Source organism: Cnephaeus nilssonii (genome assembly GCF_951640355.1).
Source record: "Cnephaeus nilssonii genome assembly, chromosome: 1".
In the NCBI taxonomy this organism is placed as follows: domain Eukaryota; kingdom Metazoa; phylum Chordata; class Mammalia; order Chiroptera; family Vespertilionidae; genus Cnephaeus; species Cnephaeus nilssonii.
The window spans coordinates 110,516,120-110,538,875 of NC_137072.1; the positions used below are offsets into that span (position 1 = coordinate 110,516,120).

At 46.5% G+C, this 22,756-nt stretch overlaps 1 protein-coding gene across 5 annotated transcripts in view; it reads left to right on the plus strand.

Moving 5' to 3' along the window:
- PROM1 (prominin 1) overlaps window positions 1–17,622 on the plus strand; it is a 94,290-nt gene extending 76,668 nt beyond the window's left edge. For all 5 annotated transcript variants that reach the window (XM_079792644.1, XM_079792642.1, XM_079792643.1 and 2 more), the window contains 10 exons: window positions 1,022–1,165; window positions 1,776–1,847; window positions 3,276–3,368; window positions 6,552–6,605; window positions 8,736–8,816; window positions 9,217–9,285; window positions 14,272–14,364; window positions 16,090–16,205; window positions 16,718–16,741; window positions 17,161–17,622. In XM_079792644.1, coding sequence (XP_079648770.1) covers window positions 1,022–1,165; window positions 1,776–1,847; window positions 3,276–3,368; window positions 6,552–6,605; window positions 8,736–8,816; window positions 9,217–9,285; window positions 14,272–14,364; window positions 16,090–16,205; window positions 16,718–16,741; window positions 17,161–17,191 — 777 coding nt within the window. In that variant the 3' untranslated portion in view covers window positions 17,192–17,622. The remainder of the gene's footprint in view (window positions 1–1,021; window positions 1,166–1,775; window positions 1,848–3,275; window positions 3,369–6,551; window positions 6,606–8,735; window positions 8,817–9,216; window positions 9,286–14,271; window positions 14,365–16,089; window positions 16,206–16,717; window positions 16,742–17,160) is intronic.
- Window positions 17,623–22,756: the final 5,134 nt, after the last annotated feature.

Here is a 22,756-nt window from a genome sequence, read left to right on the forward strand (position 1 = left end):
CAAGCCTGCCATCAGCCATTCTCTCTGTGTGCCAGGATGAGCAGCGGTGGGTGGGGAGGGCCCAGGATCCTTGGGCACCACACGCCACCCAGCACTACTGGCTGGCTCTTAGGACAACCCCAGGCCATCCTCCCTGTTCCCATAAACACATGCTCCCCGACCTCCTGAGTCCAATGCCTGTGCCTCCTGTCCCAAACGCAGCCTGCCTGCCCTCTTTCAGCATCTCTTTCGTTAAGACTCACTCAGAAGCCACCTCCTCTGCTTTGCCCTCCCCAGACTCCTCTCTTGGAAGGCTCTCCCCCACCCCTGGAGTCCTGGTGCAGGTCCTGTGCCTTTAATATGAGACTGCCTCTGCCCTTTGAGGTCCTTGAGGCTAAAGATGTGATATTATTTTGCTTTGCACCCCACATCCTCACATAGCGCTCTGCATGGGGCATAAGGAAAGAATCAGGAAGGGGGTGGGAGGAAAGGGAAGAGGCAAGAAGAAATGCCAGTCAAGTGCCTGTGTATTTTTTTTTTGTCCTGTGTAATTGTTTTTCTAAATATATTTTTATTGATATCACATCAATGATGAGAGAGAATCATTGATTGGCTGCCTCCTGCACACCCCCTACTGGGGATCGAGCTGCAACCGGGCATGTGCCCTGACCGGGAAATCGAACTATGACCTCCTGGTCTATAGGTCAACACTCAACCACTGAGCCATGCTGGTCGGGCCCCTGTAATTAAAAAAAAAAAAAAAAAAAAAAAGATTTTTTTTTTGAGAGAGAGGAAGGGAGAAGGAGAGAAACAACGATCGACTGCCTCCTGCATGCCCTGCCTTCCCTCCCCCTGTGGGGGATGGAGCCCGAAACCTGGGCATGTGCTCTGACCAGGAATCAAACCAGAAACCTTTCGGTGCTAAAGGGATGATGCCCAAACAACTGAGCCACACCGGCCAGGGCTGTCTGGTGTAATTTCATTGCTCCTCTGTGACTTTTTTGGAGAAAGATGGACTTACTTATGACTTCTTATCGCACAGCACATCAGACACATGAATGCTGAATTTAAAAAGATGCAGCTGGACCTTGACACTGTCCTGCTCAGTAAAGAAGGAAGAAAAAGCCTTCTGGATTTCAGTGTCTCAGGAGTGGAGCAAATCAATTATGACTCTTACTTGGCTGAGGTATGACCCATGTGTCCACAATTGGTCTTTGGGGGGAAATTAGAACAAAAGTCTTTTTTAGTCTGTTTTGATTTACTTTTTTATTAAGATGAAATTCACATAATAGAAAAGCAACTATTTTTAAGTGAGCAATTCGCTAGTGTTCAGGATAATCCCACTGGGACACAAACCCCCACCTCCATCCAGCACAAGAACACCTCCATCGCCCCAAAACAGATCCTGTGTCCCTTAAGCAGCTGCTCCTTATCCGCCCCTCCCGGCCCTTGGTTGCCTCCAACCTGTGCTCCGTTACTGTGCATCTACCTGTCCTGGGTATTTGATATGAATGGGGTCATGCAGGATGTGACCTTTGTGTTTAATGGCCTTCACTGGCCCTTCATGTAGCCCACCATTTTTGAGGTTCATCTGCATGACAGCACATGCCAATCAGTACTTCAGTTCTCCATATGGTCGCATAGTATGGTTGCATGTGTCTAAAGACGAATGCAGATGCCATGCATGAGTGTCTGCCCGACTTTATGGACCATGTTCCATCTGTTGCCTGTTAGATATTATTAAGATTTAAAAATCCCATAGTCATGACACAGTTCTTTTTAATCTCTCTTTTCAGACAAGTAAACCGGTAACCAAAGTGAAGCTCTTAAAATATGCAAGTGATTTAAAAGCACAAGCCGACAAGTTGGTGAGTCCTGAAGGCCCGGTTAAATTCTGAAATCCCTGTTGATGTCCAATGCCAACATGGCTGTTAGGGGAGTTAATGAAGGGGTTTCTCACACCACAAGAAACCTCTTCTTTTTTAAAAAAAAAAAAAAATGTATTTTAATTTATTTCAGAGAGGAAGGGAAAGGAAGGAAAGAGAGAAACATCAACGATGAGAAATTCAGAATCATTGATTGGCTGCTTCCTGTATGTCCCACACTGGGGATCAAGCCCGAAACCTGGGCATGTGCCCTGGCTGGGAATCAAACCGTGACTTCCTGGTTCATAGGTCAACTCTCAACCACTGAGCATCACTGGCCCAGCAGATAATCCCTTCCTGACAAGCAGTCCTCCAAGTTCCCACCAGCAGCCACAGCCATGTGGCCTGAAAGTCTGCCAGGATGGCCTCAGGGTACACACAGTCTTCCTGAGCCCTGTGCTTGGTGCTGGTGCCCATAACGGCTTTATCACTGGCTCTGTTCTTTCCTCAGCAACCCCTCTTCTGCCAAACCCATGTACATATGTGTTCCATGCAGCGCAGGGGATAGTAACTGAGGATACGGGAGGAGATTTTGTGTGATCCTCCATATCACCAATAAGACATGGCTGAGGGGCCCAGCCGGCGTGGTTCAGGGGTTGAGTTTTGACCTATGAACCAGGAGGTCACGGTTCAATCCCTGGTCGGGGCACATGCTGGTACTGCGGGCTCATTCCCCAGTGTGGAGTGTGCAAGAGGCAGCCAATCAATGATTCTCTCTCATTGATGTTTCTATCTTTTTCTCCCTCTCCCTTCCTCTCTGAAGTCAATAAAAATACATTAAAAAAAAAAAAAGAAGTGGCTGAGGGAAGGCAAAGACCCTATCTGAGCCTCCTTCATCAGCATCCTCTACATTGGCTGCTCTGCTGGCTGGCGACAAAATGGTCTCTTTCGAGAAGCAGCAGAGCATGGTGGGGGAGAGGGGCGCGCACCTGGGGTCTGGAGGAAGACAAGGCTGAAATCCTGACTCAGCCACTTCCTAACTGTGGGACCTTGGGCAAGACATTTCCCCATCTGTGCCCTAATCTCCTCACCTGTAAGAGGGGGCAGGAGGACTGTTACCCCTTCACACAGTAAACCCTACTGCAGTGTGAGTTCAAGAATATGGGCTCAGTCAAGCCTTGGTTTTCTCATTGCAAAACGGGGACATGGGTACTATAAAGTGACTTATAGCTCTGTTTCGGGAGGTGGGAGAGCGGGAATACAGCCCAGGGTGCCCAGGATGGCTAATGAATGTGGGTTAAAGCTCACAGCTCGCGAGGCCCTCCCGGCAGCCCCCAGGCCCACAGATATCACGGCACATGGGCTGGGCATTCAAGTGCTCCGCCATCTGGAAAAACGTGGTTGATCTGTGTTTATTTCTTCTCTCTGTAGCCCCCTGGAGACTTAAGAGACTCCCTGGAATGGAATGTAAATGAGATCAAAGACATTCACCTTACCAAGATCCTGCCTTTGGAACCGGAACTGGTAATAGCTCTGGCATCTCCCTGCAAACTGACCATGGCCCATTTCACTGGACAGCTTTCCTGTGGCCCAAGGGTCAAATTTGATTGGCCTCAGGCCAAGAAGCTGAGCTATTTGGAGAAGCATATTAGCTCACTTGACCTCAACTTCAGAAGCTACTAGAACTAGTTGTTATCATCTCTCTCTCTCTTTTTTTCTTCTAACTTTTTAATTCATTAACGTATCCCAAAAGTCCTCTTATTGAATTTTCTTAATATTTGTGCTGTGCTCTCCACAATTTTCTGCCATACTTGTTTATGCCCAGCACAAATTTGTTCACATTTATATATATATTAGTGGCCTGGTGCACGAAATTTGTTTACGGAGAGGGGGTTCCCTCAGCCCAGCCTGCACCCTCTCCAATCGAGGACCGCAGTCGGACATCCCTCTAGCAACCTGGGACCGCTGGCTCCTAACCGCTCACCTGCCTGCCTTCCTGATAGCCCCTAACTGCCTCTGCCTGCCTGCCTGATTGCCCCTAACCCCTCTGCCTGCCTACCTGATCGCCCCTAACTGCCTGTGCCTCCTGCCTGATTGCCCCTAACTGCCCTCCCCTGCTGGCCTGGTTGCCCCCAACTGCCCTCGCCTGCAGGCCTGATCTTGCCTCCAACTGCCCTCCTCTGCCAGCCAATTTGGTTCTGATTGGTCAGTTTCCATGCCAGTCAGCATCAAAAGCTCCGCCTCTTAGGCAGCCATTGGTTCCTCACACTTCCCCTAGATTTGGTTCTGATTGTTCAGTTTCTATGCCAGTCATCATCTCTGAGCCTATCAACAGGGCCTGATCAGAAAGCGGGGCTGATCAGCAGCCCCAGTGGAGGCCTGGAGAGAAATGGAGGCACGGCTGCTGGCTAGACTGGGAGAGAAAGAGAGAGGCAAGTCCTCATCAAAAGCTGCCACAAAGGCAACAAACTAGTCCCTGCTTCTTTCTTCAGGCCTCTCTCTGGCCCTGATTCGCAGCCCCCTCAGATAGGATAGAGGCCTGGTGCATGGGTGGGGGCCAGCTGGTTTGCCCTGAAGGGTGTCCCGGATCAGGATGGGGGTTCCCTTGGGGCATGGGGCGGCCTGAGCAAGGGGCCTGTGGTGGTTTGCAGGCCAGCCACGCCCCCTGGTGACCCAAGCAGAGGCCCTGGTATCTGGAATTTATTTACCTTCTACAATTGAAACTTTGTAGCCTGGAGCAGAGTCAAGCTTTCTGCTTGCTCCGTGGCCGGCAGCCATTTCTGTTGGGGTTAATTCACCTTCTATAATTGAAACTTTGTAGTCTGGAGTGGAGGCCTAGGCCAGCCAGGGCAGGTGGAAAGCTTGGCTTCCTCCATTGCCGGGGGCAACCCTGGCCTGCTCTCTCCAGCTCCGTGGATGCCGTCATTTCTGTTTGGATTTGTTTACCTTCTATAATTGAAACTTTGTAGCTTGAGTGGAGGCGTAGGCCTGCAAGGGCAGGCGGAAAGCTTGGCTTCCTCCGTTTCCTGGGAAACCTTGTGTTATGCCCAGAGTTCAGGGTCCCCAATAATCAACCACCAGGGAGCCTTTTCTCCGATGCAAAAGCAAAGAGTCTTTATTCAAACCCGGGTTTGGCTCCCAGCCGCCTCCTGACGCAGCAGTGGGGCCAGAGAGCAATTCCCGGGGGAGCGATGGGTTATAAAGGGTTGGATATTTGGGTGGGCTTAGGGAAGTGACGTGGGTTACAGAGATTGCCTAATAGGCCAGGGTTTTTCAGCAGGGTCTTATAGCACAAAAGTCAGGAAGTGACCAGTAGTGACCAGTACATTCTGAGGCTGGAGCCGTCCCCCATTGTTTCCTGATTGGTCAACAGTGATGTATAGGGAGTATCCTGTAGATATGCCTTATTAGGACCTAGCTGCACCTCTGGAGCTTCATTGGTCCACTCAGGCAGTGGTTGGGGGAGTTAGGACATTCCTGGTGCTCCTGTGGCCACTCCCAGCAAGGGGGGGGTCCTTCTACAAGATGGAGGATAGCCAGTTTTGCTTTGCCCTTTCATTTGCTCTCTGTGGCTGTAGCCATCTTGGTTGGGTTTATTTGCATATCTGCTCCTGATTGGCTGGTGGGTGTGGCTTGTGGGCGTGGTTTGTGGTGTAGCAAAGTTAGGGTCAATTTGCATATTACTCTTTTATTATGTAGGATATATACAGCACTGACTGCAGGACTGACTTCCGGTTGGTCATGCCTCGGTCATTACTGGATGTTACAACCCAGGATTTTTATATATTAGGATATATATATATATATATATATATATATATATATATATATTTGATTTCAGAGAGGAAGGGAGAGGGAGAGTGAGAGATAGAAACATCAATGATGAGGAGAATCATTGATTGGCTGCCTCCTGCATGCCCCACACTGCGGACTGAGCACAGAACCTAGGCATGTTCCCTGACCAGGAATTGAACCATGACCTCCTGGTTCATAGGTCGATGCTCAACCACTGAGCCACACTGGCTGGGCCAGATTTGTTCACATTAAAAGCTGTGTTTTGCATGTCCCTTAAATGCCTTCCTTTAAGCAGACTCAGGGCTCCATGGTCTTTTCAGAGCTGGAACAACCTGTCTACAAATAGGCAAGTTATTCTGTACTCATGACCCACAGTTTAAACCAGAGGTTAGCTAACTCTGGCCCTGGAAACCACAGTCTGTGGGACAAAGCTGGCCCGCTACCTGCTGCCTGCTTTTACAAATAAAGTTTTACTGGGACTCAGCTGTGCTCACTTATTCACAGATGATCTGTGGCTGCTCTTGGCTGCAAGAGCAGAGTAGAGTGGTTGGGAGAGGGCATGGGCTGCAAAGCCTCAACTCTTTACTGTCTGGTCTGAAACTGATAACATTTGCCAGTCCCTGCTTTAAACCATACACATTAAGCCACTCTCGTTGGGCAGCTTTACTTTAAGCAACGGCCTTGTATGTGATGTGCTGCCCTTCGCGGCTCTAGAATACGCATCCTGATTTTCCAGTTTCCCAACAGTAGAGGTGTATGCGGTGTACACGATTACTGGAGATTGGTGTTTTTACACCCATTTCAGAGTAAAGTTGGATTTGATGGCCAAGTTGTGGGGAGGAGAGGACACAAGGTGTGTGATCTTGCTGCTTTGTGTCATAAGCTGGAAACTGTTGCCTCTCTATTTACCAGGAAGAACTACACAATAGCATTCAGGAGCTTCAACAAAAAGTCAGTGGATTGAAGGTAAGGATGTGTTTTCTTTTTCAGTCATGGGTCTTATTATAAAGCACATACAGACTTTTAGAGATGTTGGTTTTGCAGGTACTTTACATTTTTAAAAAGTCTCAACGGTTCACTCATTTTAAATGCCAAACTGGGTTTTCCTACCATAATTTTTTCAGTAAGTACTTCTATCAGTACAGACCTCATCTGGGCACGTGGTTAGGCCCATGGGAAAGCTGCTCTTTGATGTGTAGGATGCAGACTTAGAAGATGCACCAGTCACTTTCACCAAGATAGTGCTGCCTAACAAACAGCCCCCAGGTCTCAGTGCCTTCTGACCACAGACTTTCACTGTTGGGTGGATTGTAGGCTTCTCCATATATTGCCCTCCCCAGAAACCAGCCTGGAGGAGCAGTTTCTGTCTGGGTCACCTCATGTCCTCCGAGTGCAGAACAGGAATTTAGAGGATGAATGGGAACACAGGTTGCCCTTTAAGCCATTTCTTAGAACCTGCACACGGCCACTTCCTCTACGTCCATTGGCCAAAGCATGCCCCACGAACAAGGCCGTCATCACCAGGCGGCTGTGCCTGGGAAGGTGTCAGTCATCATTACAGCTAATACAGTTTACCACAGGGGCTCTCTGAGTTGGAAACATTCCCACAACGGAAACTGAGCTCCCGGGCTATGTTGAATTCAGCTGTAGCCACAATGTCAATGGGCAGCTCAGGAATATTTCTCATTGAATGCAATGGACTGCCCTGAAGGTTTTGAAGGTCAACCCCAACCACAGAAAACTCCATGTCCTTCCCTGGGCTTTCCTCAGAGTTCTGTACATTCACCTTCATCATAGGAATTCTTGCCATATTTGACTGGGTCTCACCTGCCCGGCCCACTGCTCCAGTAAACCATGAGCTCCTTAGATGGCCCTTGGGCTTCTCCCTGGGCATCACTGAGCCTGCCTCTTGGTTGATGTACCCAGGTCTGACTTAGTTTCTCTGAAGACTATAAGGTTTACTCTGCTCTGGACCGTCCCTGTACCTTCAGTCACGGTTGCCATTTCATAAGTGTATGTCCCATGCCAAGGGAATCTGAGACAGACTGGTGGCTTCATGCAGGTCCTGTGCCACCCCAACACACCTCAGAATTGAGGGTGACAACATGCAGCTATGCACTGCCCTTCAAGAGGGGAGAGTGGGGGCAGAGATCAGCCCTTGACTCACTGGCTAGGCTGTGTGCCCTGAGGTCTCTGGGCACCCTAATTTGCAACAAGCTGCCCTGCGGGTGGGCAGTGATCTTGTTCTTATTTGTGTGACAGTGGAAAGCATGTGGACTTTGGAGTGAAACTTCAAATTCCAGGTCTTAGGCTTCCCGGCTTGTTGACTGGGTAGAGTCAGCCCCCTTGCCTGTGAAGGGGGCACAGCAATACCTTCCTTTCAGCCTTGTGAGTATTCAGTGATGTGATTCAGATCAAGGACCTAGCCCTGTATCTGGCTCAAAGGAAATGCTTGCTACATAGCTGTGTCCTTCCCCCTGCCCTCGGAGCGTTAAGCTGGTTCTATGGTCCCCTTGCCTTACAAGCTATGGTGGTGTGGGATTGAATTAATAGCACTTACATCGATACTCAAACTGTCTGATGAAACCCTTTTATCTCTTTACTAGAGGCCCAGCGCACGATTCAATCGTGCGGGTAGGGTCCCTAGGCTTAGCCTCCTGCGATCAGGGCCATCTTCTGCCTGTTCGCCAGTCCCCAGGCCCAATGCTGCCTCCGCCGCTGCCACTGAGCTGCCAGGCTGTTGGGATCACCAGCTCATCCCCAGCCGCTGCCGCTGCTGCTGGGGCTTGAGGCGCTGACGAAGGGGAGCACGGCAGGGGATCCGGGTGCGGACAACCGGCTCCCCGCCTCCGATGGCAGCGGAGCTGGGTGTCCAGGGTGTCCGAGGCAGCCCCCCTCAGCGGCCGCCAATCCAGCCGTTGAGAGGCAGGGGGGTGGGGGCGGGAGTCCCGCGCCTCTCAATGGCCGGATATGCCACCCCGAGTCCCGCCCCCCAGCCTCCCACCGCCCAATCGTGGGCGTAGCGGAGTGATGGTTATTTGCATATTGCCTTTATATTATGAAGGATACCATGTCGGTTGTTGCTGTGTTTTCCAGGTGAAAGTGACCAATATTGTTGACTCTTTGGATTCTACTCAGAAATTCATCACCTACAGTCTTCCAGCAATTATTATTCGAGTAAGACTTTTTAAAAAATAGTTTTTCTTTTTTTTCTTCCTTTTTTTTTTGTGTGTGTGTGTGTTAATCCTCACCCAAGGATATTTTTCCATTGATTTTTTTTAGAGAGAGTAGAAGGAATGGGGAGACACACAGAGAGAGAAACATTGATGTGAGAAAGACACATTGATTTGTTGCCTCCTGCAAACACACCAACCAGGACCAGGGATTGAGCCTGTAACCCAGGTACATGCCCTTGACTGGCCGAGGACTGACACTCTAATCACTGAGCCACACTGGCTGGGGCCAAATAAAATGTAAAAAAAAAAAAATCAGTATGCCAATAAGTAGATATGTGACCATAACTACCTGACTCAGTAGTTCATCCTAACAGTTTTCCTCCTCTTTGATTTCTTTCCAGGAAAGTGAGGAGTATGCGGATATAATCGTTTCATATTTTGAACATTATCTGACCTGGGCCAAGATGTCTGTAAGTAGTTTCTCTTTTATGAACATAAGGAGGTCATGTGTTAGAACAGTCATTTTCTAGGTTAAAATCAGAAGGAAAAAAAAAATCAAATTCCAATAATTTGGTGGGAAATAAAGAAAAAGACCTTGAATGCGGGGACCACAACTGGGGGCTCCATGAGACTCAGTACAAGTGCCATCCACACTGGGTGGCTCCTCAGGCCTCCCACCAGGTTGGAGAATATCCCCCTCCTTGACTCTCCCGGCTTCCTGGGCTCACCTTCCTCACAGGGATTCTTGCCACACTTGACTGTGTCTCCCCAAGTTAACCATGAGCTCCCTAAGTTAGAGTCCATTTGGAGCTTGGTTTGTACACAACCCTGGGCAGCACTGAGTCTATGACATTGTTGGGTAGTCAGCCAGGTGTGGTTTAAACAGCAGAGATTTATCGTATCACAATTCTGGAGACCAGAAGTCCAAGATCAAGGTGTTGGTAGGGTTAGTTTCTCCTAATGCCTCTCTTCTTGGATTGTAGCTAACAGTCTTCTTTTTGTGTCTTTCCTTGGTCTTTCCTGTGTGAGTGTCTGTCCAAATTTCTTCTTCTTTTGTAAGGGCACCCATCATGTTGGATTAAGGTCCACCCTAATGATCTCATTTGAACTGACTTGTCTCTTCAAAGACCGTATCTCCAAATACATTTTTGGGGTTGGGAGTTCAACATGTGAGCTTTTGGGGAATGCAATTCAGTCCATAATGGTTGTATCTCCATGAATATATCGGAAAAGTTGAAGAGCAAGGTTTTCAGGGGTTTTAAGGTAGCACATTGCTCCCAGCACCCAACTTTTGTGGAATATGGTGTCTTGGAAAATGCCTTTTGTCATCTTGAGCTCTGGGTTGGCTCCCCTCGAGGATTATTCCATTGGGGGGAAGGTGATGCTTGCAGCTGACTAACTTGGGTGGGTGCTGCCAGCCAAATGGGCTTGAAGAAGTTTAGTGACTCAGGAAAATTTGGGCTAACCCTGAGCAGTCCTGGGCTTCTCAAATCCTATCCCTGGCCCTTCACCATGTGAGCCCAAACTGCCTGGCCATCTTCTTTTCTGCCCCACCCCATATTCCAGCCACACTCAGCTGCTTTATTCCCTGAAACTTCCACATTTCTTTTGGTAAAATATATTTTGATTGATATCAGAGAAGAAGAGAGAGGGAGAGATAGAAACATCAATGATGAGGGAGAATCATTGATCAACTGCCTTCTGCATGCCCTCCACTGGAGATTGAGCCTTGACTGGGAATTGAACCATGACCTATCTTTGATAGGTTGATTGATACTCAACAACTAAGCCATGCTGGCCAGGCAAACGTTCACATTTCTCCATGCAATTCCTTCTGCATATCATATCCCCCTTGTCAATCCCTGCCTCTAGTCCCCACTGTCCTTCAGCTGGTGGGTCATGCACCTAGTCCTTTAAGAGCCAGCTTCTTGGTGTGTGTGCTGACAACTCCTCCCACGCCCCAGGTATGAGGGCCTCAGGATCTTCTCAGTGCCAGCATCCGAATGAGTAGTGGTGGAGGAAATGCATTGTTATCACCACCATCGCCACTGCACATGTCCTCCACTAGACCAAGGGACCACATTTGGGTCACATTCATACCTGGAATACAAAGCAAACACTCTGGAACCAAAGCGAGTCTAGACAGGAATGGCTGTGTTATACACAAGCCACACTGTGGGAATATTAAGTGGCCATTTGTACAAAATGACCAGAGCCACACCATGTGACTTGGAGAGAAAAGCAAGATGCAGAAAAACATACAGAATCTGAGCCCCTACCCCGCTTTCTGTAAAACTAACAGAAGCCTATACAGAGAGTGTGTAACATCGTTTGAACTTGGAGAGACATAAGGTTATTAGCATGAGTTGCCTTGTAAGGTCTATAGGTGAGCCAACCAATGATGGAAGAGAAATAAGACACACTCTATTGTCCATACTCCAAAGTTGTTGTTTTTTTTAAATAAATCTTCATTGTTCAGATTATTATAGGTGTTACTCTTTCCCCCCCCCATACTTCCCCTCCACCTGATTCCCCACCCCACCCATGCCCTCACCCCCCGCCATTGTCTTTATCCATAGGTGTAAGACCTTTGTCCAATCTCTTCTCACACCCTTCAGACCCCCTTCCCCCTGAGAATTGTCATTCCACTCCCTTTCTATGTCTCTGATTCTATTATATTCACCAGTCCATTCTGTTCTTCAGACTTTTTATTCACTTGCTTTTTAGATTCACTCGTGGTAGGTATGTATTTGATGTCTTTTTGTTCATAATTTTTATCTTTACCTTTTTCTTCTTCTTCCTCTTCTTAAAGAATACCCTTCAGCATTTCATGTAATCCTGGTTTGGTGGTGAAGAACTCCTTTAGCTTTTTCTTATCTGTGAAGCTCTTTATCTGACATTCAATTCTGAATGATAGCTTTGCTGGGTAGAGTAATCTTGGTTGTAGGTTCTTGCTGTTCATCACTTTGAATATTTCTTGCTACTCCCATCTGGCCTGCATAGTTTCTGTTGAGAAATCAGCTGATAGTCATATGGGTACTCCCTTGTAGGTAACTAACTGTTTTTCTCTTGCTGCTTTCAAGATTTTCTCTTTGTCTTTTGCCCTTGGCATTTTGATTATGATGTGTCTTGGTGTGGTCCTCTTTGGATTCCTCTTGTTTGGGGTTCTGTGTGCTTCCTGAACCTGTAAGTCTATTTCTTTCACCAGGTGGGGAAAGTTTTCTGTCATTATTTCTTCTAATAGTTTTCAATATTCTGCTCTCTCTCTTCTTCTGGCACCCCAAAAATTCGGATATTGGTACGCTTAAAGTTGTCCCAGAGGCTCCTTACATTATCTTCATATTTTTGGATCTTTTTTACTTTTTGGTTGGGTGTTTTTTGTTTCCTCGTATTTTTTGTTTTCTCTGGTTGGGTGCTTTTTGTTTCCTCATATTTCAGATCTTTGGTTTGATTCTTGGGGTACGTTGATCTACAGTTGAGTTTCTGTATATTCTTTATTTCAGACAGTGTATGCTTAATTTCTGACTGGTCCTTTTCCATTTTTTTGACATTCTCATTGAGGTCCTTGAAGTCCTCATCAAGTTTCTCCACAGTTTTTAGAAGATTCTTGAGTAACCTTATAAATGTGGTTTTGAACTCTATATCGTCCCCTAGTTTACTTTCCTCCATTTCTTTCATTCATGACATGTTTCTGTGCCTCTGCATTTTGGCTGCTTCCCTGTGTTGATGGAGCGGCTTTGTGTTGTAGGTGACCTATAGGGCCAGTAGCTCAGCCTCCCCAATCACCTGAGGTAGACGGTCTTGCTGCACCCCTTTATGAGCTGAGTGCAAAGTCTTGGTGTAGTTAAACCTTGATTGCTATTGGTACACTGGGAGGAATTGTCCTCCAGGCCAATTGGCTGTGGGGACCCGCTGTGTTTATAACTGCTGCACTGGAGACGCACTTCTGGTGCAGGACTTGTTCCAGTGGGGCTTTGGTGCTCTCTGAGTCCGCCTCCTGAATGTGTCACTTATGGATGTGAGGAGTTGAAGTCTGTGTCTCACACTGACCTCTAGGTTCACTGGCTTCTGGATCTTCAATGGGGTGCAGGTTAGTTACTGTCTGAGGCCACTCTGCAGGAGCTACAAGAGAATTCCAGTCCTCTCCTCCCTGCTTGGGATTTGGAGATTTTGGAGCTGTCTGAACTGGTTGCTAGGTTAAGCAGCGATCCATTCATATGCAAAAGCCGCTGCTTGGAGCTTGGGTGAGTTTGTAGGTTGTCCGGGGCGGGGTCTCAGGGCGTCACTAGGCTAAGGCGTAGCAAACAGCAATGGCTGGGAGCCAGCCTTCCTGCGTCTCAGAGTGCGACCCCGCGTCTCACACCCCAGTGCAACCAACAATTATTCCTCCGCACAGCTCTGCAAACAAGCCACCCTCACTTTCCGACCTGATGGCAAACAGTCCAGAGATAGAGAAGCATCAAGGATGCTTCTCCCCATAAGAGTTTGGGTCCCGCGCATTTCCCCTTCAGGTTGAAGGAAGCAACGCCCGCTGCCAGCTGGAATCTGCCACCAGCCTGTATGGTGCGCGCGCCCCAGTACCTCAGCTTTTCAGCGTTTGTGTCCTGAACGCTCCTCTCTCTTTCTGTCTAGTTGTGGGGCTTCCATTCAGCCAGCCCTCCCATGGCTCTGGGTGATAGAGGTTTTGTCTTTTAGTTGTAGTTATTGAAATTGTTGTACACAGCCACCATTTAGGTGTTTACCTACGCTGCCATCTTGGGTTCCCTCTCCAAAGTTTTTTGAGTGAATGAATGAATATAGCACTTTTAAGTCAATGGGATTGGAGCAACTGTCTGGGATTCACCGAACTTATTTACTTTCACCTCATTAATGAGTCCATTGTTTTCTGTTTTCTAGAACAGGGTCAGCAGGTACTGCTGTTTTTGTAAATAAAACTTTATTGGCACACAGCCACACCCATGTCTGGATATCATCCGTGGTTGCCTTTGCCATGGCAGAGTCGGGCAGTCTCACCTGCAAATCTAAATTATTTACTCTCTGGCCCTTTATAGGAAAAGTTTGCTGGCCCCGGTTCTAAAATGTGCACTTATTATTTAACCAGCTTTCCATTTTTCTTCCCCCATCCTTTGTCAGATCCCAAAGGGGTAAGGTAAGAATTCAGACTGAGACACTTTTCTGGATAGGTATACTTTTTTATTCTCTCAGGGGTCTGGTGGGATGGGTCCTGTTCTTCCAAATGACAAGTGAGGAAACTGGAAACCGAGAATCAAGGTTCTTGCTTTCTAACACATACTTTTATACATCTTAGAACTCACCCATAGAAACCAGCTCTCAGCTCTGAATCTCAGCGGACAAAGATTGTTCTTGTGAAAACAGGCGGGAGGAACACGGCATGCCTGGCTCTCATGAATCCACGGCTCTGGCTCAGAGTCTGCCTGTGTTTCTTTACCCCTCAGGTCACGAAGGAAATCGCAGCCTGCAAACCTGTGGCCACTGCTTTAGATTCTGCAGTTGATGTCTTTCTGTGCAAGTACATTACCAAACCCATGGTGAGAATTCCCTCTTTCAAAATAAGGACAGGCGACAACCTCATTACCTTTGATTCTCCTCCCCCCAAGATTGTGCTACACACTGTAACATAAAATAGTTTTCTGCTCAGGTGTGTTACATTTAGAACTAAAATCTAAAATGGAAATGAATGTGTTCTGGTACCTAATTCATTAGAAAAGTCAAAGACTTAGCTGCGATTCTTCGTTCCTTACTAGAATTGTATTCATAGAAGGTAGGAGACCCTCGTGAAGAAAACTATTTGTCCAGAATAGTTGGAAAGGAATAGTCATTGGTGGCTTTGGGCGGTTGTTGTTTAATCCAAGCTGCCTTTGCCTCACAGTGGACTGGGGAGGACTGCTCTAGAGTTGCCTACAGGATTAACCTAAGGCACAGGACGAACACTTGAACCTCTCCTGGGACCTGGCAGGTTGTAGATTCACAAAGCAGGACACATGTAAGACCCTGGCTGGGCACACACAGCATCATCTGGTGGTGCAGCTGATTTGGCTCTGATTGCTGAGCAAGTTTAAACAATGTTGAATGGCAGACTGTGGCTGACACCCTCTGGAAGGAAGAATCAGCGCTCAGCCCCAGCCGATGCTGCTGTGTGGGAGGAAGGGCTCGAGGTTATGAGACCTGACTTCAGACTTTTTAAGAAAAGACATAAATCTAGATTTCTCTATGAAATCTGACTTGGGGATATTGGCAGCTATTTTAAAAAGTATTTTAACATTGCTTTTTAGACAAAACAGGACTCAATCCAGCCTACGAGCTACCTTAAAGATTGGCTCAATTAAACCTGGGCCGTTTGTTACCCTGATGGAGTAGCTCAGTTAGTTAGAGCATCGTACTGATACACCAAGGTTGTGGGTTCCATCCTCAGTCAGGGCACATGCAAGAACCAACCAATATGTAGGTGGATAGTCCTAGCCGGTTTGGCTCAGTGGACAGAGGATCAACCTATGAACCAAAGGGGATGTACCAGTCAAAGGCACGTATCTCAGTTGCAGGCTCCTCCCCAGCCCAGGCCAGGTTGAGGGGTGTACAGGAGGCAACCAATTAATGTTTTTTCTCACATCAATATTTCTCTCTGTCTTTCCATTTCTCTTTCACTCTAAAAATCAATGGAAAAATATCTTTGGGTAAAGATTTTTTAAAAATGAAAAAATGTAGGTGGATAGGTGAAACAACAAATCAATGTTTCTCTCTCTCTCCCCCTCTTCCTCTCTCTCCCTTCCTCTTCCTCTCTAGAATCAATAAAAGTTAAAAAAGATAAATATGGACTGTTTGTTGAGAACCTAGTACACACTATGCATTGCTTGTCTTCTTCACACAATAATGTCATAGGGTGAGGATGCTGCTGTCCACAGTTCAGAGGCAGGACAAAGCCCAGAGAGGTTCTAGTCACTGTAACATCAGAACAACTCACCAAGGGGCCTGGATCCCCTGCCAGTGGCTGTCCATGCCGCATCCGTGGCAGCACAGGGGGCTGGCTCACAGCTATTTTGCATGTCCTAGAAACCAACCTGGCTCCCTCACTTACAATAATTTGTAGCGTGTTACCCAGTGGCTGGCTCCTATCAAGTTCACCAGTGGTTTCAATGAATGAAATTAGAGCTCTTTTCTAAAAACTGCAAAATAGAATTCTTTTTTGCCAAGTAACTGTTGTTTCCCATTTCCCATCTTCATGCATGTAATCCTCCCGGTTTTCTTCTTTTCCCTAGAATTTGTTTTGGTTTGGCATAGGAAAAGCTACCATACTGCTACTTCCGGCTATAATTATTGCTGTGAAGCTGGCCAAGTACTATCGGAGGATGGACTCGGAGGATGTCTACGAAGAGTAAGTAGGAGCAGGCGGCTTGCAGAGGCCGGGGGTCACTGCCTCTGCTGCTGCCCATACAGAGCTTGCTAAAGACGAGCTCTGATGAGATGAAACTTGTTTCTTTTTCTTTTCTTTTCTTTTTTTAAAATTACTGGGTCATCTCTGTCCAGCTATTTTCTTTGTACCAACTTTCTCAGGCTTGATTGAACTATTTTCTCCTGCTTGCTTACTCTCCTCAGCTTCCTTAACCAGCCTTCTGATTTCTTGTTTGCAGTTCCGTCTCGGGGACTTGGCACTTGACTTTGTAGCTGTTTTCACTAGTTTGCATTTGGACCCTGTGGTCTGCCCTTCACTCTGAGCGACCTTGTACACTTTATTTTCACATCACTCATCTCCTTCTCAACCTGAATTTCTCCTGAACTGGCTCTGTCAACATCGTATTAGACTAAAAATGTGGGGCGGGAGGTGCAGCTGTTGAGCTATGCTAGTAATTTAAAAGAAATAATTGTATATTTTTTTGTATTTTGTAGTGCTGAAAATATGCCCATGAAAAAGTAAGCCTTTTCTTTTTTAAACCATGTTCATAGAATGGGACTGGGGGCGGAGGGGGTGGGGGTGGGAGAGTGTCTTTATTATTATGCCATAGACTTTTTAAGCTAAATTAATAATGTCTTAAAATTACATAACAACAATAGATATGTCCAGATAAAAATAAATGCTGATGGCTCTTAAAAATGAGGACTGGCATATGGATGCTGAAGAAATACTTGCTGAATTAATGAAAATTGTATGTTAAATGCATTAATACATAAAACGGTTGCTTTGCTATTTGGTTCTTAAAGGGAGCATCTTTGCCTTTGTAGATTTAACAAGTGGTCACATGACTGTTCACATATTGTCTCTGTAATCCATGATGTCACTACTTAGTCTTAGAGATAATGCGGTGTTTGGGGGATGTTTGTTTGTGTTACAGTATGCACAAGTCAGCCTCTCAGCTTCTCTGAGCAAAGCCGGTGAACAGGTCAACTGCACAGTGCTCGGTCTGCAGCGTCTCCAAGTATTGGAAGAGAAGCCGCCCCTTTAGGAGTTTACAGATTCGGTGGTAGCGTCTGGAGCATGCCCTCATGGGCCCAGGGGGCAAAGTGTGCCCCTGCTTTCCACCTTTCGAAGTGGGGCTCTCACCATCTGAGCCTTCCCTAAGAGTTTCAATGTGTAACACATTCATTCATTTTCAGTTTAGTCTTTGAAACCAGACAGGAATTTTGTCACATTTCATTGCACAGGAAGTTAGATTTGTAGTTGAAGGAAGTTCAGCAAATAGCAGATATGATTTGAACAATAAAAGAATGGTTTCCAAAATATGACTCCAATCTTCTTATTGAAAAATATCTTCTTATTTCAATATCTTCTTGAAAAAAATAGTTATTTAAGGCACTATTATTTTTTTAGGGTGGTTATAACAAAGTACACAAACTGAGTGGCTTAAAGCAACAGGAACGCATTCTCTCTTGATTGTGGAGATCTGAAGTCTGAGATCAACATGCGATCAGAGTTGGTTTCCCCTAGAGGGCCCGCGGGAATCCATGCCTGTCTCCGAGAGTCTGATGATCGAGGGAAGTCCATGGCGTTCCTTGGCTTGTGGGCTTAGCACTCCGATTTCTGCCTCTGCCTTCACATTTGCTTCTTATGAAAGACCCCGTGCCTTTCACCTGCCCCCTCGTATAATCCTCACCACATCCCTATGAGGTCAGCAGTTGTATTCCTATTGATAAACAAGTGCCTGAAGCTGACAGAGGCGAGTGATGTAACATCACACAGCCCTTAAGTGTCCAGGTAGGAAGAGAATCCAAGTCCCCCATCCCATGTTTCCTGGTTCCTAGTACATGGACAGCAGAGGCTAGGGTGGGTTTGGCACAGACCATTTCCTAACGTTTCAATCTAAAACCACCATATAGGTGTCCAGTGTTTTCTGATGCTGAAATTCAGTGTGAATCAGCACTGTTCAAAGTGTGGCCTGAGGACACAAAGCAGCTGGACCATGTGGGGAGCTCTAGAAATAATAATTCTTGGACTCCAACTCAGACACACTGAGGGTAAGGCCCAGGAATGTGTATTTTTTAAAATATATTTTTATTGATTTCAGAGAGGAAGGGAGAGGGAGAGAGAGATAAAAATATCAATGATGAGGATCATTGATCAGCTGCCTCCTGCACACCCCACACTGGGTATCGAGCCCATAACCTGGGCATGTGCCCTGACCAGGAATAAAACCATTATCTCCTGGTTCATGATCGACACTCAACCATTGAGCCACACTGGCTGGGCAGGAATGTGTATTTTAACAAGGTTTCCAGAGGAGTCCAAAACATAGTAAACTTGGCCAAGCTATATTGCAAATCACCATAAAGGGCAGGTCTTGGTCTATGGCCCAAGAAATGCGGCTATGCCCCATCACAAACAATGGATTGCTGGCAAAGCAGCCTGTGCCTGCTTAACCTCTGCAGGAGGGAAGGCAGAAGGCAGATCCAATCCTGAGAGTGTGACCAGGGCTAATCACCAGCCCTGAAGCCCACCATCAGTTTGAAATGTCCATCTCCACTCCTCTGCTCCTGGATAGGGGCTCCTGCAGGCCCTCCTGCCTTTCCTGAACTGCTGCCAGCACCCCCTAGGGCAGTGGTTCTCAACCTTCCTAAAGCCGCGACCCTTTAGTACAGCTCCTCATGTTGTGGCGACCCCCAACCAGAACATTATTTTCGTTGCTACTTCATAACTGTAATTTTGCTACTGTTGTGAATCGTAATATAAATATCTGTGTTTTCCGATGGTCTTAGGCGACCCACAGGTTGAGAACCACTAGCAGGGTCGCCTAAGACCATCAGAAAACACAGATATTTACATTACGATTCATAACAGTAGCAAAATTACAGCTATGAAGTAGCAACAAAAATAATGTTCTGGTTGGGGGTCGCCACAACATGAGGAACTGTACTAAAGGGTCGCGGCATTAGAAAGGTTGAGAACTACTGCCCTAGGTCCAATTAGTGATTTTCACCACGTATCTGTTCTTCTAAATGAGCATTTATTGCATGGCTGTCTCCCAGCTAGATAGCAAACACTTGTGCACAAAGCTCCTATCTTGATTTCCTTTGGTTCCCCACCATGTGTTAGAGGAAAAATGGACCTCAGTTCAATGTGGCTCTCCCTTGAGAAGCAACATGAGCTCCCTTAGCCTCATCCCCTCTTGTAAATGGGGCGGGGATTGCCCCCACCTCATTGGATGGATGTGATGATCCGCATGATGCCTGGCACTGATAGGCTCAAAGTGGAGTCCATGTCACTCACCCATGATAGGCTTCCAATAAATAGCAGGTCAAGTTTCCTTGTGAGGCGGTGAACTCCTGGTCAGTAGGGCTTCAAGCAAAGGCTAGTCAGCTTACATGTGTGATGTCCAGAAGGGGGGTCTCCATTTGGTTCCGAAAGAAAAGGAAAGGGAAGAGGTAGAGTAGGAAGCATCTCTGTCTGCCACTTGGACAAGAATGGCACTGGCAGAATCTGTCTGAGGTAACTATTTTTGGAACTCTGGTATCTAGTAAAGGCTTGACAATTCCAGGGGAAGGCTTGCATGGTAAATGGTTAACTTTGCTCCATTTCAACCCTTAGCTCTGCAGCTTCTACCCGTCCCCGACCCCGGTCCATGTTTTCCCGGAGTATCTTGCACACAGACTTTGAGTGCCAGGAGGGGTGGTGAGGACCCTGTCGCTCACCTATGAGAGATGTGTGTTCAAATCACTGATTGCTCCTTCCCATCACAGAGGTGCATACACAGAAGTGGGCAGCCACTGTCGCAGCCCCTCTGAGAATCAGCTGCCATAATGCTCACATGTCTAGCTATGGAGATAGTCCCCAACACTGTCCACATGGTCTATCTAGCAATCAGACCAGCAACACGATCTATCCCAGTCACGCTTTCAAAGTCCTCTCCACCTCTTGCTTATGTCACCAGCTGAGAATGAGAGGGAACATGAAATGTCTGTTGAATGACATGTTTATTAGCCCTTTGCCGGGAATGGTGTGACATCATGTGGCTGTAAATCCTAACACCCAAAAATATGGCAGAGCTCAGTCTCAAGTACTACTTTGCTGTGGCCAAAATCTGTCACACCTGCTACCCAGGCAAATTTGTTACAAATTGTGGTCAGTTTATACACAGGGCTCAAAAACACCTGGATGAGGCACATATTGTCTCCTGTCCCCAAATAGTCCAACTCAGTCTGGGCTTCCCTTTTTGGTCATGTGACTTTTCCTTTACTGTCTCAGGAATCAATATTTGAGCCTCAGTCCTTAGTACCCTCAAGAATTGACGTGGGTGGCTGACCCCAGATCTGCTCAGGACTCAACACACCCCTGCTTTTATATGAGTCAGAATCTGCTCCTAAGCTGCTGTCCCCTGCTCTCCCTTGGAGCCTATTAGCAGATATCATCAGTGTAGTCACTACCTGGAAATAAGGCTCATGCCACTACTTTGCCATCCACTGGTGGCAAATGGGAGAATTCAGGACAGTGTTTGTAGGTCCAGGTGATCTTCGAGGCAAACTGATCTTTGATACTTTGTGCCAAAGAGATTGAGAAAAAAGTATTAGCCATGCCCAGGACACAAAACTACCAAAATGTGTAAACAATTTAGCTAGTCACAAAGTCTAGCGAGACTGGGGTTATAGAGTCAACAACTGAATTTTGTTGGTGATATTCTACTATGGAAACACCCACTTGGGGCTTTAGGTGAAGTAGAAACAACTTTCCAGTATATTCAACCCCTAACTTGGGGCTTTATTGTTATAGCAACTGGCATCACCCAGCTAATACATTCCACTACTTTAGAGGCTATAAGACATAGTCAATGACACATATCCTGTCTGAGCTCATGTAGGCACTCAGTCAATATTTGTCAAATTAATTGAATTTATACATTTAAACAGATTGCATTGAACTATAACATCATCTCTAATACATATCTTCTTCTCACATTCAATGACCTAAAGATTATTTCAATGTTGGGCCAATTTGGGCACTGGGGCAATTACTGACTTTTTAAATAACCATCCCACTCCCTGCAGGAAGGATTTAAGAAATGCCTGCGAGATGCATCTGGCTCAGTTAGATGACCCCACCTTAAGCACCATAGCCTTTCCTCCCACATAGTCATTACCTCTATATTGTCATGGTTGACATCCTTGTCTCTCCCCCTGTTGTCTGCCTTCTCTTTGAGGGCAAGGATCATGTCTCCTTGGCTGCATTCTAGTACATTACAGAAAGACCATGGGACATGTTCGTTGTTTCATGAGTGCTTTTTAAATGAATAGAAGAATGAATGAATGACAGCAGAATGAGAGAGTGCATGCAGAATGAATGAGTCTGGTTAGAGGCCACCCCAGTTCCTCCAGTAGTCTTCTGCCTCCCTCTCTTCCCTAAACATCCCACAGCATGTGCTAGTCCTTTCCTCTCTGGGCCTGGTGCCATTCTCCCTGGATTCCCTCCCAGGCATTTGTAGAGCTTGTTTCTGGTGCCTTTCATCTACTCATCTTCACCTCTTCATATGAGGTGAAGTAGCAAGTCACAAGCGGACATGTGTGGTGGCTCAGAACATTGACAGAGAGAAAGGACAGCTTGTCTCTGCTTTTCCAGCTTTCTAGGGTGGCAACCAGCACTCTTGATAAAGTACGTAAGTTAGAGACTGAAAATTCCAAAGGGACACTCTTCAATATTTTCTTCTGCCTCAAATACAGAGGTGGTGTGCGTGCACATGTGTGATGTACCTGCACAAGAGTACAAGAGTGTATGTATGTAAGTGCATGTGTGTGTGCGTGTGTGTGTGTGTGTGTGTGTGTGTGTGTGTAGAGGGGCACAGCCATCTGTGTGCTTCATAATTTTATCCAAAAGGAGCAGATAGCTTTAACCTTTTGCACTCGGATGTCGAGTGTGACTCGACACGGTTAGCATTAGAATAAAGGAATCGAGAAAAAAGCAAGCAAGTGCAAAGGGTTAAATCTTGTCTAACCTGTTTCAAAATGATTTCCTTTTTAAAAAAGGTATGAAAAACTGAAGATGATAAATAAACTTATCTTGTATGATTCCAACCATATGGCATTCTGGAAGAGGCACAACTATGGAGACAGGAAAAAGATCAGTGATTACCAAAGGTTAGGAAGAGAGGGCATGCATAGGTGGAGCACATATGATTTTAGGACAGTGAAAATACTCTCTATGATATTATGATGATGAGTATATGTCTTGTACATTTGTGAAAATCCACAGATTGAACAGCACCAAGAGTGAACTGTTAGAAGAAGCATGGACTTTATATAATTCCGCTATGTCAGGAAGGCTCATCCCCTGCTACAACTCTACCACTCTGGTGGACGATGCAGAAAGCAGTGTCAATGAGCAACAGGGGATGGGGGCGAGTGTACTCCTGTACTTTCTGCTCAATTGTGCTGGAAACCAAGAACCATTTTTAAAAATAAAGTCTAAAAATAATTTTTAAAAGAACATTAGATAAAAGGCAAGGAAGT